General features: G+C 38.3%; 3 protein-coding genes across 6 annotated transcripts; 2 read left to right on the top strand and 1 right to left on the bottom strand.

The window, feature by feature from the left end:
• The first annotated feature begins 1,355 nt into the window (after positions 1-1,355).
• On the top strand, positions 1,356-9,722 carry LOC137715262 (ABC transporter C family member 14). Of its 4 annotated transcripts, none has more exons than XM_068454519.2 (12): positions 1,356-1,930; positions 3,585-5,770; positions 5,882-6,202; positions 6,404-6,490; positions 6,576-7,205; positions 7,312-7,476; positions 7,581-7,875; positions 8,032-8,246; positions 8,385-8,690; positions 8,812-8,875; positions 8,977-9,216; positions 9,313-9,722. In XM_068454519.2, exons 2-12 carry the CDS (start codon positions 4,469-4,471, stop codon positions 9,411-9,413), a joined length of 3,726 nt encoding a protein of 1,241 aa, XP_068310620.2. In that variant the 5' UTR covers positions 1,356-1,930; positions 3,585-4,468; the 3' UTR covers positions 9,414-9,722. The 4 variants fall into 4 exon arrangements, with proteins under 4 accessions (XP_068310620.2, XP_088546594.1, XP_068310621.2 ...); XM_088690468.1 differs by having other exon boundaries at positions 1,563-2,140; XM_068454520.2 differs by lacking the exon at positions 1,356-1,930 and adding an exon at positions 3,169-3,410.
• A 736-nt stretch (positions 9,723-10,458) lies between these two features.
• Positions 10,459-12,467, top strand: LOC137714894 (uncharacterized). The gene is made up of 3 exons (XM_068454050.2): positions 10,459-10,883; positions 11,968-12,089; positions 12,178-12,467. Exons 1-3 carry the CDS (start codon positions 10,535-10,537, stop codon positions 12,292-12,294), a joined length of 588 nt encoding a protein of 195 aa, XP_068310151.2. The 5' UTR covers positions 10,459-10,534; the 3' UTR covers positions 12,295-12,467.
• Positions 12,468-12,851: 384 nt separating this feature from the next.
• LOC137714892 (putative E3 ubiquitin-protein ligase BAH1-like 1) lies at positions 12,852-15,676 on the bottom strand. The gene is made up of 6 exons (XM_068454048.2): positions 15,160-15,676; positions 14,441-14,685; positions 14,084-14,338; positions 13,543-13,680; positions 13,367-13,425; positions 12,852-13,260 (listed from the first exon to the last, which is right to left on the bottom strand). The coding sequence occupies exons 1-6, from the start codon at positions 15,305-15,307 to the stop codon at positions 13,155-13,157; spliced, it is 951 nt and encodes a 316-aa protein (XP_068310149.2). The 5' UTR covers positions 15,308-15,676; the 3' UTR covers positions 12,852-13,154.
• Between the last annotated feature and the right edge of the window lie 814 nt (positions 15,677-16,490).

Genomic DNA, 16,490 nt, shown 5'->3' with positions numbered 1-16,490 from the left:
ATAAGTTAATAAAGGAGAGGATTTGTGCTTTTGATTGTATAAGAAACAAACATGAAATTGTAAAACAATAATTACATTAAACCGCTCAAACTTCACATTTTATTAATTAAACATTAGTCATATGCTTACATACTATGCGTATGTAATTAAATTGTTTATTTTTGATTAAAAATATTCATTTTTCTAAAAGAAAACTTAAAAAAAAAAGTTAGAAAAAATTGGGCGTGGCAGAAGGGGAGAGGGTTGAAGCGGGAGACGTGGGGTTAAAAAAGCCTTCTCAATTTTTTATTTAATTTTTAAATTGTGCACTGCTATGTTTAGATGGTTGTGAGGTAGATGAAAACAGCAAAATTCATGTTGTCATGTAATTACAAGTTGTGTATTTTTTTATTTATTGTTGTTCAGTTTTGGTGAGTGTTTTAATCATGGAAATTTGACTGACAAAAGAGTTATGTTAATAGGTACTTTACATTAGTTGGTTTGTAATTTTTATTGAAGCGCATATTAGTTGGTTTTTAGTTTTTATTAAAGCGCTCTAAGTTTTGATTAACTGCTTTACTTTTATCCATTTTCTTTTCTTAATTTCCAAATCAATATTTTATATAAATGTTAAAGAACATAAGAGTTTTATTATTACTAAAACTAGAGATATACTGATATAGAGGACCCAAATTCATGGAAATTGTTTTCTAACTAAGATTCCGATTTTTCCAGAAACGTGAACTAAATAAATATGAGTCATTGTTTCAATAATTACTTTACTAAGAATTGGGAGAATATATTTTTGTATAAAGTTCTAATATGATTTTTTTTAGAATTACACATAACGGGCCTTTAACTTGATACCTACTGAAATTATGATAAATTAATTAGAATGGACAATTTGTGTAATTGAAGTTGCCGCCCACGCTCTTACATGGAGCGTGCATAGAGGTTTCTCCTGGTTTAGTTGTGATAGGTAGATGGTACATTACGTATTTTTATGTGTAAGTGGTAAAATTTTTTAATTTTTAAGTTGTTAATCTTTTAACACATACATCCCACCATTTATATAAGGACACGTGATGTACCACTTCGTGTGATGATCACACTAAAAAATCTCACTCAAGTATGTAAATGAGAAAACAAAAAAAAACGAATTAGGTTAAGAGGTCAGAAACAAGGACCTGGATTGTCCCTCCTATTTATATGGTCACAGTTAAACCACGTCAACATTTTATATTCCTATTGCTTTTTATTTTATTATTTTTATAAAAAAATTAATATAAAATATTAACATGACTTAACCGTGATCACATAATATAAAAGAGAATGAAAAAGATATAGGATGAGGAAGGAAGATGATCCATGTTCATAGGATAGAGAGGGCAGACAATCCAGTCCTAGAAACAAACTCTGTGTGTATGTTTTCTGTCCCATCCCTAGCCTCTAACCCCAGAAAATAGAAAAATAAAATAAAATAAATAAAATGTATCTCTCTCACCTGCAGAACCCCATTTCTCCACGTCCTTCCAAATTGCACTCAAGCCATAAATAATTTTCTGTAGACCGTGAAGCTAATCATACATAGACGGACACAGACAGACCCTTGAGTCACAGAAAAGCAACTCTCTCTCTCTCTCTCTCTCTCTCTCTCTCTCTCTCTCTCTAAAGCTGTCTCCCTTACTCTGTGCGTTAGTTATGTATGCAAGGCCAATATATTGGGTATGAAGGTCTGAGAGGTCGAGAGCTGATAAGGGACACGTTTCTAGGAACCGTGTTGTATGACTTGGGATTGTCCAGCAGCTTTCAATTCTTCCAAGTGTGATTCTGAATTAGTTAGCTGAACCCATATTCAATTGTCTGAGTCTCTCTCTCTCTCTCTCTCTCAAGATCCCTCGCTCTTTTTCCTCTTCAAACTCAACCTTCAAATAGCTTCCAAAAAACCCAGGTAATCATGCACGTCTCTCTCTCTCTCCTGCTTTGTCAATTGGGGTGTTTGGCTTTTGCATGCATCAGCTATAAGAGAAAAGATTTACACAAAACAGGTTCATAGTTACCGTGGCATTTCAAACTAATTTAAGGTCATGTGTAAGGATCTCTACACATACCCTTTGCATTAATTCCCGAGGATGCCTACCAGTCAACATGTTCCATGAAAGTATTTTTCGAACTTTAGCCTTCATTTTTGCATTTTGCTCAAAATATTTTTGTGCAAGAATTTTCTCATTTTCTGATTCATCACGTTCATCTGACTTCTCATTTGCTACCAATTGGTTTTTATTTAATTTACTCAATCAAAGGCATAAAATACATTTAGAGAAAGGCCAGAAATGTACGGAAGGGAGAAAATGGAGAAAAATGAGTTCGAATTTTCTCACCTTCTTCCTTTTCTTGCTGCATAGGTGAAGCTAACAATTTTTTGATACTGTTCTTAACTTTTTCTTTTTTGCCTTAAATTTTATTAATTTTGAATTGTGATATTTATTGTTTCTGTGGTTAATGTTAGAATTTTGGTTTAATTGATTGAATAGCTCTAATTATTCTCCAACTACTGTAATACTGTGATTATTATAATATAATTCTGTTTATCTTTAGCTTAATTATTCCCGTAATATTTGCTACCAATTGATCTCCATCTGACTTGTCCTCTTCAACTGTACTGGTTATTTAATTCAAACGTTCTTGTAATTTTGTTCATTTTTTTTCTATCGGTTTCGTCTTTGACAAGAATGGTTTATTTAGTTTAATTAATTTAAAATTTAAAATTATTTTATTAAAGAGAATTGTTATTAGCACTCTACGCTCTAAACTTTCTATATTAGGAAAGAAAAATACATTTATGAGAAGTGTAAAATGAGATTTTTGAAGTGCCAATAACACTTCCCTTATTAAATGATAGCCTTAGCGTGCTAAATCTTTAAATGTTACGTAACTAGGGAATTGGTGAGGATCAAAACCGCATCAGAGTGTATGAGCATTATTGTTTTGTGGGACTGTAGTCAAAGCACAATCTACGTTGGTTGTGTTCATGTGCTCTATCTGTGAAAGTAAAAATGCTTGGAAGACACCTTTAAAATATGACTCTTTATGAATTATCTGTCATTTCATAGTTTGACATTAATTTACGTGCCAACATGAGGTGATGAAAAATCTACATAAAGTCTTCTTAGCTTTCTCCGAGAAAATACCAAAGAAACTTCCCAGTAGTCAATACAACGATTCAGCCAAATACGGCCCAAGTCTTCGCCTCAAGTTTTTCCTCATACTTCCTTAAGGATTTCAAATATTTTATACCTTTTTTTGGGAACCCTACACTAAATCATATGAAAATTATGAATAATTATGTTGTTTAGCTGATGATATTTGATGTTGGTTATCATTAAATTATTTCTACATTGAAAGAATCAATTTTCCAATTTTTTTTTAAGGTTTGTGTGACTTCTACAAAGAGGTGGTTTCAAAACATGTTTTTTCTTCTTTCCTTGTTTTTATTGCAATAATTTAGCGATATTCTACTTTAAATTAATTTATATATAACATTTTTGTTGTAGACAATTTGGTTACGTTTACGCGTGGTATAATTTTCTGTTAATTTTTTTCAGGGAAAAGGAAGAAGGATGCTGATTTGATTTCAGCATAAAAGTCTGCAATTTTAGCTTCTGCTACGAAGTTTTTTGTAGCCATGTCTTCCGGGACTTGGATCACATCACTTTCGTGTTCGCCATCCGTGGTTCAGTCCTCGGAGGACACCGCCGTGACACCAATCTTTCAATGGCTGAGATTCATTTTCCTCTCTCCCTGTCCTCAGAGAGCTCTGCTGTCCACTGTCGACCTCCTCTTCTTGCTCTCGCTCTTGGCATTTTCGATACACAAGCTTTATTCCCGCTCCATCTCCGCGGATGGCGGCCGCAACTCCGACCTCAACAAGCCCCTTATTAGGAGCAACAGAGCTCATCTCAGAACTACTCTCCTCTTCAAGGTTTCTCTGATGGTGAGCACTCTGTTAACAATATGTTATGCAGTTGTTTGCATTCTTGCATTCACTAGAAGCATTGAGTTGCCATGGAAGCTCGTGGACGGGTTTTTCTGGTTGGTTCAGTCCGTAACTCATGCAGTGATCACAATTCTGGTGGCGCACGGGAAGAGATTTGAAGCGGTTAAGCACCCGCTTTCTCTTCGGATTTATTGGGTTTCAAACTCTGTTGTTATTTCCTTGTTCACAGCATCGGGGATACTTCGTTTGATTTACGGTCAAGGAATTCAGGAGCCTAGTTTGAGATTGGATGATATAGTTTCAATGGCTTCTTTCCCTTTAGCGATTGTTCTTCTTGTTATCGCCATTAGAGGATGAACTGGGATTTCTGTGAACAGAGAATTTGAGGGAGTTACAAATGGAGACGCAGTATTATACGAACCCCTTTCGAGCAAATCCAATGTGACTGGCTTTGCTTCGGCTTCTATAATTTCTAAAACCTTTTGGATTTGGATGAATCCTCTGCTAAGTAAAGGGTACAAAAGTCCGCTGAAGGTTGACGAAGTCCCATCCCTTTCCCCGGAACATAGAGCTGAAGTAATGTCAGTTCTCTTTGAATCGAAGTGGCCAAAACCGCAAGAAAAATCAGACCACCCAGTTCGAACAACATTACTCCGGTGCTTCTGGAAAGAAATTGCTTTCACAGCTTTACTTGCTGTGATCAGGCTTTGTGTCCTGTATGTTGGGCCTGTGCTTATCCAAAGTTTTGTAGATTACACCGCGGGAATAAGAACCTCGCCATTTGAAGGATACTACCTCGTATTGATCCTTCTATGCGCGAAATTTGTCGAAGTTTTAACCACTCACCAATTTAACTTCAACTCCCAGAAGCTTGGGATGCTCATTCGTTCCACGCTTATTACTTCTTTGTACAAGAAGGGGTTGAGGTTGTCATGCTCAGCTCGGCAGGCTCATGGAGTTGGACAGATTGTGAATTACATGGCAGTTGATGCCCAACAGCTCTCAGACATGATGCTGCAGCTGCACGCTATATGGATGATGCCACTGCAACTCACCATCGCGTTGGCCCTTCTATATAACACCCTTGGTGCAGCAGTGATCACAGCTGTAATCGGAGTCATGTGTATTCTTGTGTTTGTTGTGCTGGGAGCAAGGCGAAACAACAGGTTCAATTTTAATGTGATGAAGAATCGGGATTCAAGGATGAAGGCAACAAACGAGATGCTTAATTATATGCGCGTGATCAAGTTCCAAGCTTGGGAGGATCACTTTAGCAAAAGAATCCAAGCTTTCCGCGACTCAGAGTTTAGCTGGCTGACCAAGTTCTTTTACTCAATCAATGCCAATGTCGTGGTTATGTGGTGCACCCCAGTACTTATATCAACTCTCACATTCGGGACTGCACTTTTGTTGGGTGTACAACTCGATGCTGGGACAGTGTTCACAACCACAACCATCTTCAAAATTCTTCAGGAGCCAATCAGGGCATTCCCGCAATCTATGATATCAATTTCTCAAGCTATTATATCGCTTGGGAGGTTGGATCGATATATGAAGAGTAGGGAATTGGTGGAGGATTCGGTGGAGAGGGTAGAAGACTGCAATAGTAGGATTGCTGTTGAAGTTAAAGATGGCGCGTTTAGCTGGGACGATGAAAGCAACGAAGAGGCTTTGAAAAACATAAATATAAATGTTAATAAAGGTGAGCTAACGGCGATTGTAGGGACAGTGGGATCCGGAAAGTCTTCCCTTCTCGCCTCAATTCTTGGTGAGATGCACAAGTTATCGGGAACGGTATGATTTGATACCATTAGATCATTTAGCAGATGTCTCATACGATGTTAAATCCTTTCACTGAAGCTTCAATTCAATCACTTGTTAAATTAACAAAATCTTTGAAAACAGGTACGAGTATGCGGGAAAACTGCCTACGTGGCTCAAACGTCATGGATTCAAAACGGAACCATTGAAGAAAACATCCTATTTGGTATGCCAATGGACAGAGAGAGATACCGGGAAGTTGTCAGGGTTTGTTGCTTGGAAAAGGACATGGAAATGATGGAGTTTGGAGATCAAACTGAGATAGGAGAGCGTGGCATCAACCTAAGTGGTGGCCAGAAACAGAGGATACAACTTGCTCGTGCTGTGTATCAAAACTGTGACATATATCTTTTCGATGACGTCTTCAGTGCTGTTGATGCTCATACAGGGTCCGAAATATTTAAGGTGACAAAACTTTAGATTTTCTTCTACATTCGATTTCACTGTGATTGAATAGTCTAGCTCATACTTCACTGGTGCTTAGATGATGTATTTTTGATCTTCGTAATCTAAAAGTATTGAAAGAAAAGCGGAAAAACAACGGTCTTATTTAGATCTTTGTAATCTAAAATGGCGCTTATGATTGTAATGTCTGGCTTTCTGCAGGAATGTGTGAGGGGAGCGCTTAAAAACAAGACGGTTTTACTCGTAACTCATCAAGTGGACTTCTTGCATAATGTTGATCTTATTTTGGTAAGTAATTAAGAATTGTTTGTTGATTCTCGAAGAATTTAAAAATGCAATGTGCTTATGTATCCCTTCTGTTTATAAATATCAGGTCATGAGAGACGGGATGATAGTACAAGCAGGAAAGTATAACGATTTGCTAAATTCCGGCCTGGATTTCAAAGAGCTTGTTGCTGCCCATGAAAGCTCCATGGAACTTGTAGAAATGAGTACTGCTGATCCCAGCAAAAGTTCCCCCGGACCTCAAATATCTCGGCAACTCTCTTCAAAACGTGGGGAAGCAAATGGTGAAAACAGCTCTTTGGACCAGCCAAAGTCTGATAAAGCGAGTTCTAAGCTCATCAAAGAAGAGGAGAAAGAAACCGGCAAAGTAAGCTTGCACATTTACAAAGTTTACTGCACGGAGGCTTACGGATGGGGTGGTGTGGTGGTAGTGTTGTCCTTGACTCTGATGTGGCAAGCATCACAAATGTCGGGTGATTACTGGCTGTCGTATGAAACTGCAGCAAAGCGTGCAGCGTCATTCAAACCATCGGAGTTTATTATCGTCTATGCAATTATTGCTGGTGTCTCATTCATCGTGGTATTGATAAGAGCACTTGTCGTGATGTTTGTGGGGCTTAAAACAGCTCAGACATTTTTCAAGCAAATTCTTCATAGCATCCTGCATGCCCCCATGTCGTTTTTCGATACTACACCTTCTGGAAGAATTCTGAGTAGGGTACGTTTTGGTCATACATGATGACATATCTATAATCTGTTTACTCTACTAACTTATGTATGTTTTGCCCGATTTGTTAACTGATGAGAGTTTTTCTGTTCACCAGGCATCAACTGATCAGACGAACATCGATCTATTTCTTCCCTTCATAATGGGTATTACCATTGCCATGTACTTTACTGTGCTTGGTATCTTCATCATCGTATGCCAATATTCATGGCCGACTGTATTCTTGCTGATTCCGCTTGTTTGGCTTAATGTCTGGTACCGGGTATGTTTGTTCGTTTCATTAGTGTTAATTTTAACCAACATTTTAAGACTGTCAGCAATGGCGCCGCCTTAATTATATACTGAAGATTGTTTTTATATTTTTAGGGTTACTATCTTGCATCATCTCGAGAGTTAACTCGACTTGATTCAATCACAAAAGCTCCTGTAATCCATCATTTCTCAGAAAGCATATCTGGGGTGATGACGATCCGCTCTTTCAGAATGCAAAGCTTGTTCTCCAAGGAAAACGTTAGACGAGTTAATGCCAACTTACGTATGGATTTCCACAACAATGGGTCCAATGAGTGGTTGGGTTTCCGTTTGGAGATGCTTGGGAGTTTACTTCTCTGTGTTTCCGCTATATTCATGATCTTGTTACCGAGCAGTATTATAAAGCCCGGTATTTAAACACTCCCGATCCCTCTTGTTTTTGTTCATAATAATTACAATGTCTGATTGATTCTCGGTTATAAGCAAGATTTGAGGTGCGGCAGCGACAGTAGACGAGTGTCTGTTGCAGGGATTTGACTAAACCGGTTTTTCCTTTATGGTGCAGAGAATGTTGGTTTAACTCTCTCCTACGGATTGTCCCTTAATGGTGTGCTGTTTTGGGCCATATATATGAGCTGCTTCGTTGAAAATAGGATGGTGTCAGTTGAGAGGATAAAACAGTTCACAAACATTCCATCAGAAGCAGCATGGAAGATTATAGACCGTGTTCCTCCTCCAAATTGGCCTTCTCGTGGCAACGTTGAGCTCAGAGACTTGCAGGTCAGTTTGTTTTCAATTCTATTTGTAATTTCCACGGTTTGAATGCACGTTTTCATTAGTTTGTCATCACCATTACATTTTCTCAAGCTAAAAGTCCTCAGTTCCTTCTGTTGATAATTTAAACTTCGTGGTGAGCAGGTCAGATATCGCCCAAATACACCTTTGGTTTTGAAAGGCATTAGTCTAAACATTTTCGGGGGTGAGAAGATTGGTGTTGTTGGTCGAACAGGAAGTGGGAAATCCACTTTAATCCAAGTGTTCTTTAGGCTGGTAGAACCTTCAGGAGGCAGAATTATCATCGATGGGATCGATATAACCACAATAGGGCTTCACGATCTCAGGTCTAGCTTTGGGATCATTCCTCAAGAACCTGTCCTTTTTGAAGGAACTGTGAGAAGCAACATTGACCCAGTTGGAATGTATTCAGATGAAGAGATTTGGAAGGTAAACACAAAGCTACGTCGAAAGTAATAAGATTGAATTATACATAATGTCTGTATGTCATCTTTCGCTTAGTTGAAACAATGCTGTATGCTTATTTGCAATGATCTTAATTTTCTTGTAGAGCCTCGAACGCTGCCAACTTAAAGACGTGGTTGCTGCAAAACCCGAAAAACTTGACTCTTTAGGTATGTGGATCTCCCCATTGTTTACTCTCTGCATCTTGAAACCGACATTTTAGCACTAGGGTTATGTACTGAACTTCTCTCATGAAATTTTAACTTGACAGTGGCTGATAACGGAGACAATTGGAGCGTGGGACAAAGACAGCTCCTCTGTTTGGGACGAGTTATGTTAAAGCACAGCCGACTCTTGTTCATGGACGAGGCCACTGCATCAGTGGATTCACAGACCGATGCTGTAATACAAAGGATCATCCGAGAGGATTTCGCTGCCTGTACAATTATCAGCATTGCGCACAGAATACCAACGGTGATGGACTGCAATCGAGTTTTAGTAGTAGATGCAGGTGAGTGCTCCCTCTAACTTAATATCTTGTCACAATCGGCATTCGTTTACCACCTGAAATTTGTAGCTGACACTCATCGGTTTGTATCTTTAACAGGACTAGCTAAGGAATTTGAGGCACCATCCCGCTTGCTTGAAAGACCGTCACTGTTTGGTGCCTTAGTTCAGGAGTACGCCAACCGATCATCAGGACTATAACCAACAACGGCATTCTGCATCTCTCGTTTCCTCATCGTTGCTTCAAGTGGCGACTCCATTTACGCTTGCGAATTTTCGGAGAATCACTGGCATCCGTCCTCGAAGCCGGAGTAAAAGGGGCCGACTCTAATCATTTTTCCGAGAACAAGTCTTGCCTGCCACTGCAGGAAGTAGCTAATGTATAATGTACTTAGATTAGAAAACTCATATTTAAGCTTTCTTGCTGCACAAGAAATATGAAGATGCTTCTTGAAACATTCAGTTATATTATTCCTGGAAATTTCAGAAACTCAAAATTTATGGATGCAATCTCATCAGTTTCCAATTTCTACTTAGGATGAGTCTACATTAACATGACCATTCAAGTTATGCAAGAGTCTTCGTAAAGTGAAAATGGCACGAAAATAGATTTTATAATGGGTTTGGTAAAAATTCACAAAATTTGATTAAAAATTGTGAGTTAACATAAGTTTACGGTTTTGCAAAAAATATAGCTGATAATTTATTGCATACCACGCGAAGGAAGGAAAATGTTTAATCTTATAAGTAGTTTTAAAGATTTTTTAAGTTGGAAAAAAAAAAATCAAAACAGAGAAAAATACCAGCATGTATCGGAAATGCCTTTCGAGAGCTAAATAATTTTTTTTGTTTTTGGTCAAAGAATGATATGTAACTAGGTTTTATGATGGGTCTTGGAGGAATTTTTTAAACTAACTAAAAATCATGAGTGATAACTCATAACTTTTTTAAGAAATCATTAGGAAAAACATCACAAGTAATTTGAATGTGAACTTTTCACTCACAAAATGCATTTTTAAAATTAATTAATTAACTCTTTATAAAAGGCTAATGTGTAACAAAATTCTCTTATCCAGACCAAAGGAACAACACGGGGCATAATTCGAGAACGAGAGTAACTATTACTAGAGTTTACGGACCAAAACTAAACTTTTGGTAAGTTGAAGGACTTTTGTTACAATTTAGCCAAATTTAAAATTTAAGCAAAAGGTCAAATACAAAACGCAGCGTTTAACGTGTTATGGATTGCTTTAGGTCAGAGTAAACCCTTCATTCCGCCGTAAAACACAGAGTCGCAGAGCGGCGGAGAGAAAGAGAGAGAGATGGGAAGGTCACGAAGAAAGTACAAGCAGTCGCGGACGAAGGTGCGCGTGGGGCTGCCGAAGAAGAAGCCCAACGTCTTCAAGCCCGCCTTCTGCCTCCCTCCAAAGCTTCGCGCCTTGCTGGAGCAGCAAGGCCCGGCCTCCGCCCCCCAATGGGACGCCGAGGGATCCGTCATTCAAAACTACAAGTCCTTCGGCTTCGTCTCCAACCCTAACTTGCTCAGCCTCCGAGCTCGCAACTCTCACGTGGTCGAGAGCGATTCTCTCCAGGTCCCCCCACCTCCCTCCGATGACCCCGACGCCGCCGCCGAGCTCGATTTTGGCGACGGTAGCGACCTTGAAGAGGACGGTCAGCTCTCTCTTTCTCTCTCTCTCTCGTTTTTCTGAATTAGAAATTGGGAATTTATGATTTTTCGCTGAAATGAGTAATTTGAGGATTAGGGTTCTTCCAATTGTGATTGAAATTGAATTGCAAATGTTTTTATTTGAAAGAGTGAATTTTTTGGACAAATATTTCGAGCAGCATTCAAGTTTCCGAATTAGAAATTGAGACATTACCAAACCTTTTACTGGGCTATTAGAATCCAAAAGTTCCTAGAAAATGGTTGTAATAAACTTTAGAACTGCAGGCTCTCAACAGAGGTAAAAGATTCACATGGAACTTATAATCTCATGCCTATTTTCGTACTAGGAATTGGTATTTTTTTATTTTTTGCTGAAATGAGTAATTTGAGGATTAGGGTTCTTCTCGTTGGATGGATTAATGATTGAAACTGAAGTACAAATTGGGTTTACTGGAAGGTTTAGTTTTTTAGGGTAAAGTTTTTTACTTGATGTCAATGAGTATTTGAGCTTTCGAATTTGGAATTGGGAAATAATCTAAACCACTTACTACTGGGTTATTAGAATCCAAAAATTCCAGAACAGGGGTTGTAACGAACTTTAGAATTACACACTAACAACAAAGGTAAAAGATTCAGATGAACCTGTAATCTCATGCCTATTTTCTGTTTATGCTGTGTTTTCCAAAAAAAATCTTGCTATCGGTATTTGAGTAAGCTGAATCTTGAAAATCTTGTTACTTAATCAGATGGTTATATTTGATGGGATGGAAATCACCATACGGAGTTATTTTCATCGTTTACGTACTTCAGTTTCTTTCTTTGAGTGGCATATAAAGACCTTTAGAATGCAATGATGTAGAGGCTTAAGTGGATAGTGAAGACGGAAACTTTCTGTCATCCGCTCTAAGAAATAGACAGCTAGTTTGAGAAAACCAGTACTTGTAGATTGCATATAGCATTTGTTGTGGAGTTTCTTGGTTCTTTCATGTTTTTCTCTCTTCAAGTTGGGAAATTGAGATGTAGTTGATCATTTCTGGTGTTCATTTCCTTTTTTCCTTTTTAGTCACGAGACTTTCCATGGCTATACAGATTTGAAAACTAGTCTAGGGAAGAAACGGAGGGACGGAAAATCTGCACCACTACAACCATTAACAGCCATGCAGCGTCTTCATATTGGTCGGCTCATTGAGAAGTATGGCGATGACTATCAGGTGGGCTACAAGCTCATGTCATATTAGAAATAGAAGTTTGTAATGTTGCTTCCTTCTCCTAAACGTGGGTTCTTGTTGCGTTCTGCAGAGAATGTTCATGGACACAAAACTAAATGCAATGCAGCATTCCGTTGCAACTTTGGAGAAATTATGCAAACGATATCATGTGCATAAAGATCGAAATCCCTTGATATCGACCCGTTGAGGAATATGCTCGATCTTACACGGCGGGCGACCTCATCAGCATCCTTCCAGCACTCATGTCATCTCTTTTCCTTTTCCAATATGTTGTATGTTATTGATGACTTATAATAGAAACCTTGGCTGATGAATGATTAATTATGCAAAATGGAACGAAGTTTCCACTTCCGACATTAATGTTTCTGAATTCGAACCTAAAATGTTTGGAATCCGATCAAAAAATTGGATTGGAAATTGAAATGCAGTTAGAGATTCTGAGAATTTCAAATTTCCATTCTAAATTCTTCAAAGTGTTCCGAACTTATTGCGATCCAATCAGATCTAAATTTTAGAATGGAAATTGGAAATTTTGTTTCCGATCCGATCCATCCGAAAACCACCCCTATGTGAGAGCCTATAGTGGAAATATCAGAATACCACCTCCAATTCCCACGCTATCTATCAAGAGTTGAACCAAACTCCAACCACCAATCGGGCAACTATGAGCAAAGCCAGAAACTTCCGCGGCCGTGCGGGCGACGACAGTGACAGCAACCCAAACCAACCCTCCTCCTCCTCATCCGCCTTCAATCTTAGTAATCAATAAATATGGTACAAATAGCATTACAAAATATAATCGTATCCTCGGATACTTTGTAGCAAGGTTCAAGGAGCCAGGATGCATTTGACCATAATCCAAAATGCAAATGTACTTGAACCAATTTGGTGAAAAAAACAGCGAACCCTCCCTTATTCATGACCATATGTACAGAGTTAATCAAAAGTTACATACAAGAAACTAAACATCCAGAAACAAGAACGTTAATGGCTTTCCAAACTACAAAATCGTTGGCGGTTTACAGAGCCCCAACCGTGGGGCAGCGACTAAACGCCAACGAATGCCCGGCACTGGAATTCCCAGTGCTGTTTTGCTTGCCGAACCCTCTCTACCCTCTCGGTCTGGAGTCTCTGCTCCCAGTATTCACGGCAGCTGTCAAAACATGAACAGATAACAATGAGAAATTTTGCATATATAGGATGATCATCCACTCGTATACGGATTCTAAGTGAGCGGTATATGCTGGACAAAAACGTACTTTCTGCTAAGTAACATGCTGAGCTCTTCTAAATGTACAGCGCCTTGGAAAACTCTTGCCTGAAATCAACATGAACAATCACAAAACGGTAAGCGATTTTAATTTGAATTGTAGCGATGCAGGTCCTAAAAGATTTCAATTTTACAACTCCAATTGGAAAGAAGATGTTTCCTCACCTCTCGGCATAGAGGGCATTTTTCTTTAGGCTCTGCGGACTTCAATCCATCGACAATAGTCACTGATGCGGCCGAGCAAGCACACATGTAGCAGAATATGTGACCACATGCGAGAGCAACTGGATCAAAAACCGTGTCCTGTAACGTTAAAGACAAAAATGTGTCACACAACCTTAAATGAAGCACAACAACAGCAACATGCTTTCTTCCTACAACTCCTACTGATGTCTTGGTATTCCGGCGCTACAGCTACTGAAGGTTTATGTTTCAGTTGAGCAAATCAAACTCGTATCAGTGTTTGCAGTTTGCGGGAAGGAATGTCAAGCTTTACGAACTAGTCATATGCACTCCGATATCATAACTATGAGGCTTAAAATAGACAACTGAACTATTGAGGAGCGAGAGTGATATTTTGAGAGTGCTAGAACATTTCATATCAATTTTCGAAAGACTTGAATTCACAGGCAGGATAAGAAAACCAATATATCAATAACACAAATAAGCAGTCAATAATCCAATATATGAAAACCTTGATACTTACCAAGCATATAGAACAAGTCAAATCGATATCAAGCTTAACGGAATCAAAGAGCTCACAGGCCAGAGATGGTTTCCCATCATTAATCTTGAGGGAGCATCCCTCAAACAGAGCCGGTGTCTTACTCGACTTAGTCTTGGTTTCCCTTAAATTGATGTGAAAAGCCATGAGCTCAAAAAGCCAGGGGCTCTGAAGGAGTCCAATGTGCATGCTTTGAGCTTGCGACTTGAAGGCCTGTCCTTGCGTCGAGTAATGAATCTGTTCCCATAACACAAACGAAAATTATAAATACATATTTAAGTGGATTACCGAAACTTGGATAAACGAACTATCAAGTCCGAGGCAGTTGGATTCACATACCTTATCATATTTCTTTAGTATTTTCCGAATGGCAACGGCGTTGATCAGAGCATAAGTCACGAGGTCCTTGCCTTCTTCGATCAAGGCACCATGGCCCCCTCGACCTTTGCCTTTGAACCAAAACATGTACTTACGAAAGCCGGAAGACAGATGGAGTTCAAGCAATTTCTGTGCGCGCTTATTGAAGAAACCCACCACTGCAGACATCTCATTGAGAAGGGCCGGGAAAAAGCTCCCGTCACACACTGCAAAAATTCAACTAATTAGCATAAAACAATTGAAAAACAAAAAATCAAATATGATTCTGGATTCATTGACTCTCACATTTGCAAGTTAAAACAGATTCCATATGCCTTCAGGCTTGAACATCATTAAAATCCGGCAATTTTTTTATTTTTTATTTTTTTAAAGACGATATTCTAAACTACTCTAAACTTAATGATAGCTCGAACTTTGATTGGGATGGGAACGCTGCCCTAGCCACCAGCTGGCCTAATAGAGGACTTGGCTTGTACTCCACCTTCAATTTTTGGCTTTCAAACAATTGCATGAAACCATGCAAGATGTTTGCTTTTCATCTCAATGATTTCCAATTAAATTAACAAGAATACATACATGCATACATAATATATATGGAATTGAAACAGCCAGAAAATTAACCAAAGTTAAAACCTTAATCATAAAAATCATCAGAACCAGATTAAAAAAAAAAAAAAAACCTGGGCAGTGATCAGGGCAGGTACGGACGTCATGGAAATCTTCTCTGCGGCATTTCTTCAAGATCTTCTTAAGCTTCTTGAATCCGACTCCGGGCAGCTTCTTCTTCTGGCCTTGCATGTACTCCTGGTATGTCTTGCAGAACTTCATTTTTCATCAATATTTAACCCAAATCCTTCGACCTTAATAAAATTTACTGGATAATCAGAGATGGGCTGCGACTGGAAGGCCGAAAAAACCAAACTTCTCTTCTGAAAGTTTTTATCTGGCGATGTTTGCGTGTAGGGCTGTGTAACGGTTTCTCTCTCTCTCTCTCTCTCTCTCTCTCTCCACTTGAACAAGAAGACGTATATAAAGGGCGAACTGACGACAAATCGGAGAAATACTGAGGTCCTGATTTTCCCGAGAACAGGTCAAGGATTTTTCTCGGAAAGTTTCTGATTTGGTGAAAGGATTTCTCGGAAACTTTTAAAACGGATTTGAAAACATTTTCTTTTGGGTAAATCCAGGTTGGAAAACATTTCCAAATCGACATGACTGCAAAATTATTTATGTTCCACACTTCCACTTGTCACCGATGTGACACTTCCCATTTTTTTTCTTTGTTTTCTTCGTTGATTACTGGCTGAGAAAGTGACTCTAAAATTGGGTGAGATATCCAAAAGAAGTTATCTGGACTCTTCTTTTTCCTTGAACAAAAAAAATTATATAGCTAATAATAGTGTATGTAACTTCGTTGTAAAAAGATATTATTCACTTATTCATAGTAAAAAAATAGAAGAATTATAGGTGCTTGATAACTGATTTAGATGCTGACAATTTTTTAATAGATCGATTAAAATGTGCGTCGATTGGGGTTTTATATTTATCTCAACTCATATTTTAATGGTTGATAACCTATTATTAAAGTTGTGTCAGGTAATAATATCGATTAGAATAGGAGTCGATTAAAGCTCCATCCTTATTTCAACTCGTATTTTAGATGTTCATAACCTATTAAGATTGTGCCATGTAAAATATGAATTTAAATAGCCTAATTTTTTTTTTTTCTTGTCAAAAAATATTAAAAGGAAAAAAAGAAAGATAATCATCACATGATGTTTACATAGGATCATGTCATGTCTTTTGAAAAACCAAGTATCGCGTGACTTTGCTAGCTACCAAAGAAAATAAACGGAAAGGAAATATAATGTCGTGATATCCAACCATCTCTTTAAATTTTTCGTTGGCATGCAAACTAATATCATGCATAATTCCAATGTGAAAACCCTCGATTTTCAACCCATTAAATTTGATGGTGGAGTGTCCACCTCCATGTCCATGTACGCATGAG

This window comes from Pyrus communis, chromosome 3 (genome assembly GCF_041283825.1).
Source record: "Pyrus communis isolate YQ-2024b chromosome 3, ASM4128382v1, whole genome shotgun sequence".
Lineage (NCBI taxonomy): Eukaryota > Viridiplantae > Streptophyta > Magnoliopsida > Rosales > Rosaceae > Pyrus > Pyrus communis.
Note: the sequence above shows the minus strand (reverse complement) of the source record. Positions and strands in the feature narration are given on the sequence as shown.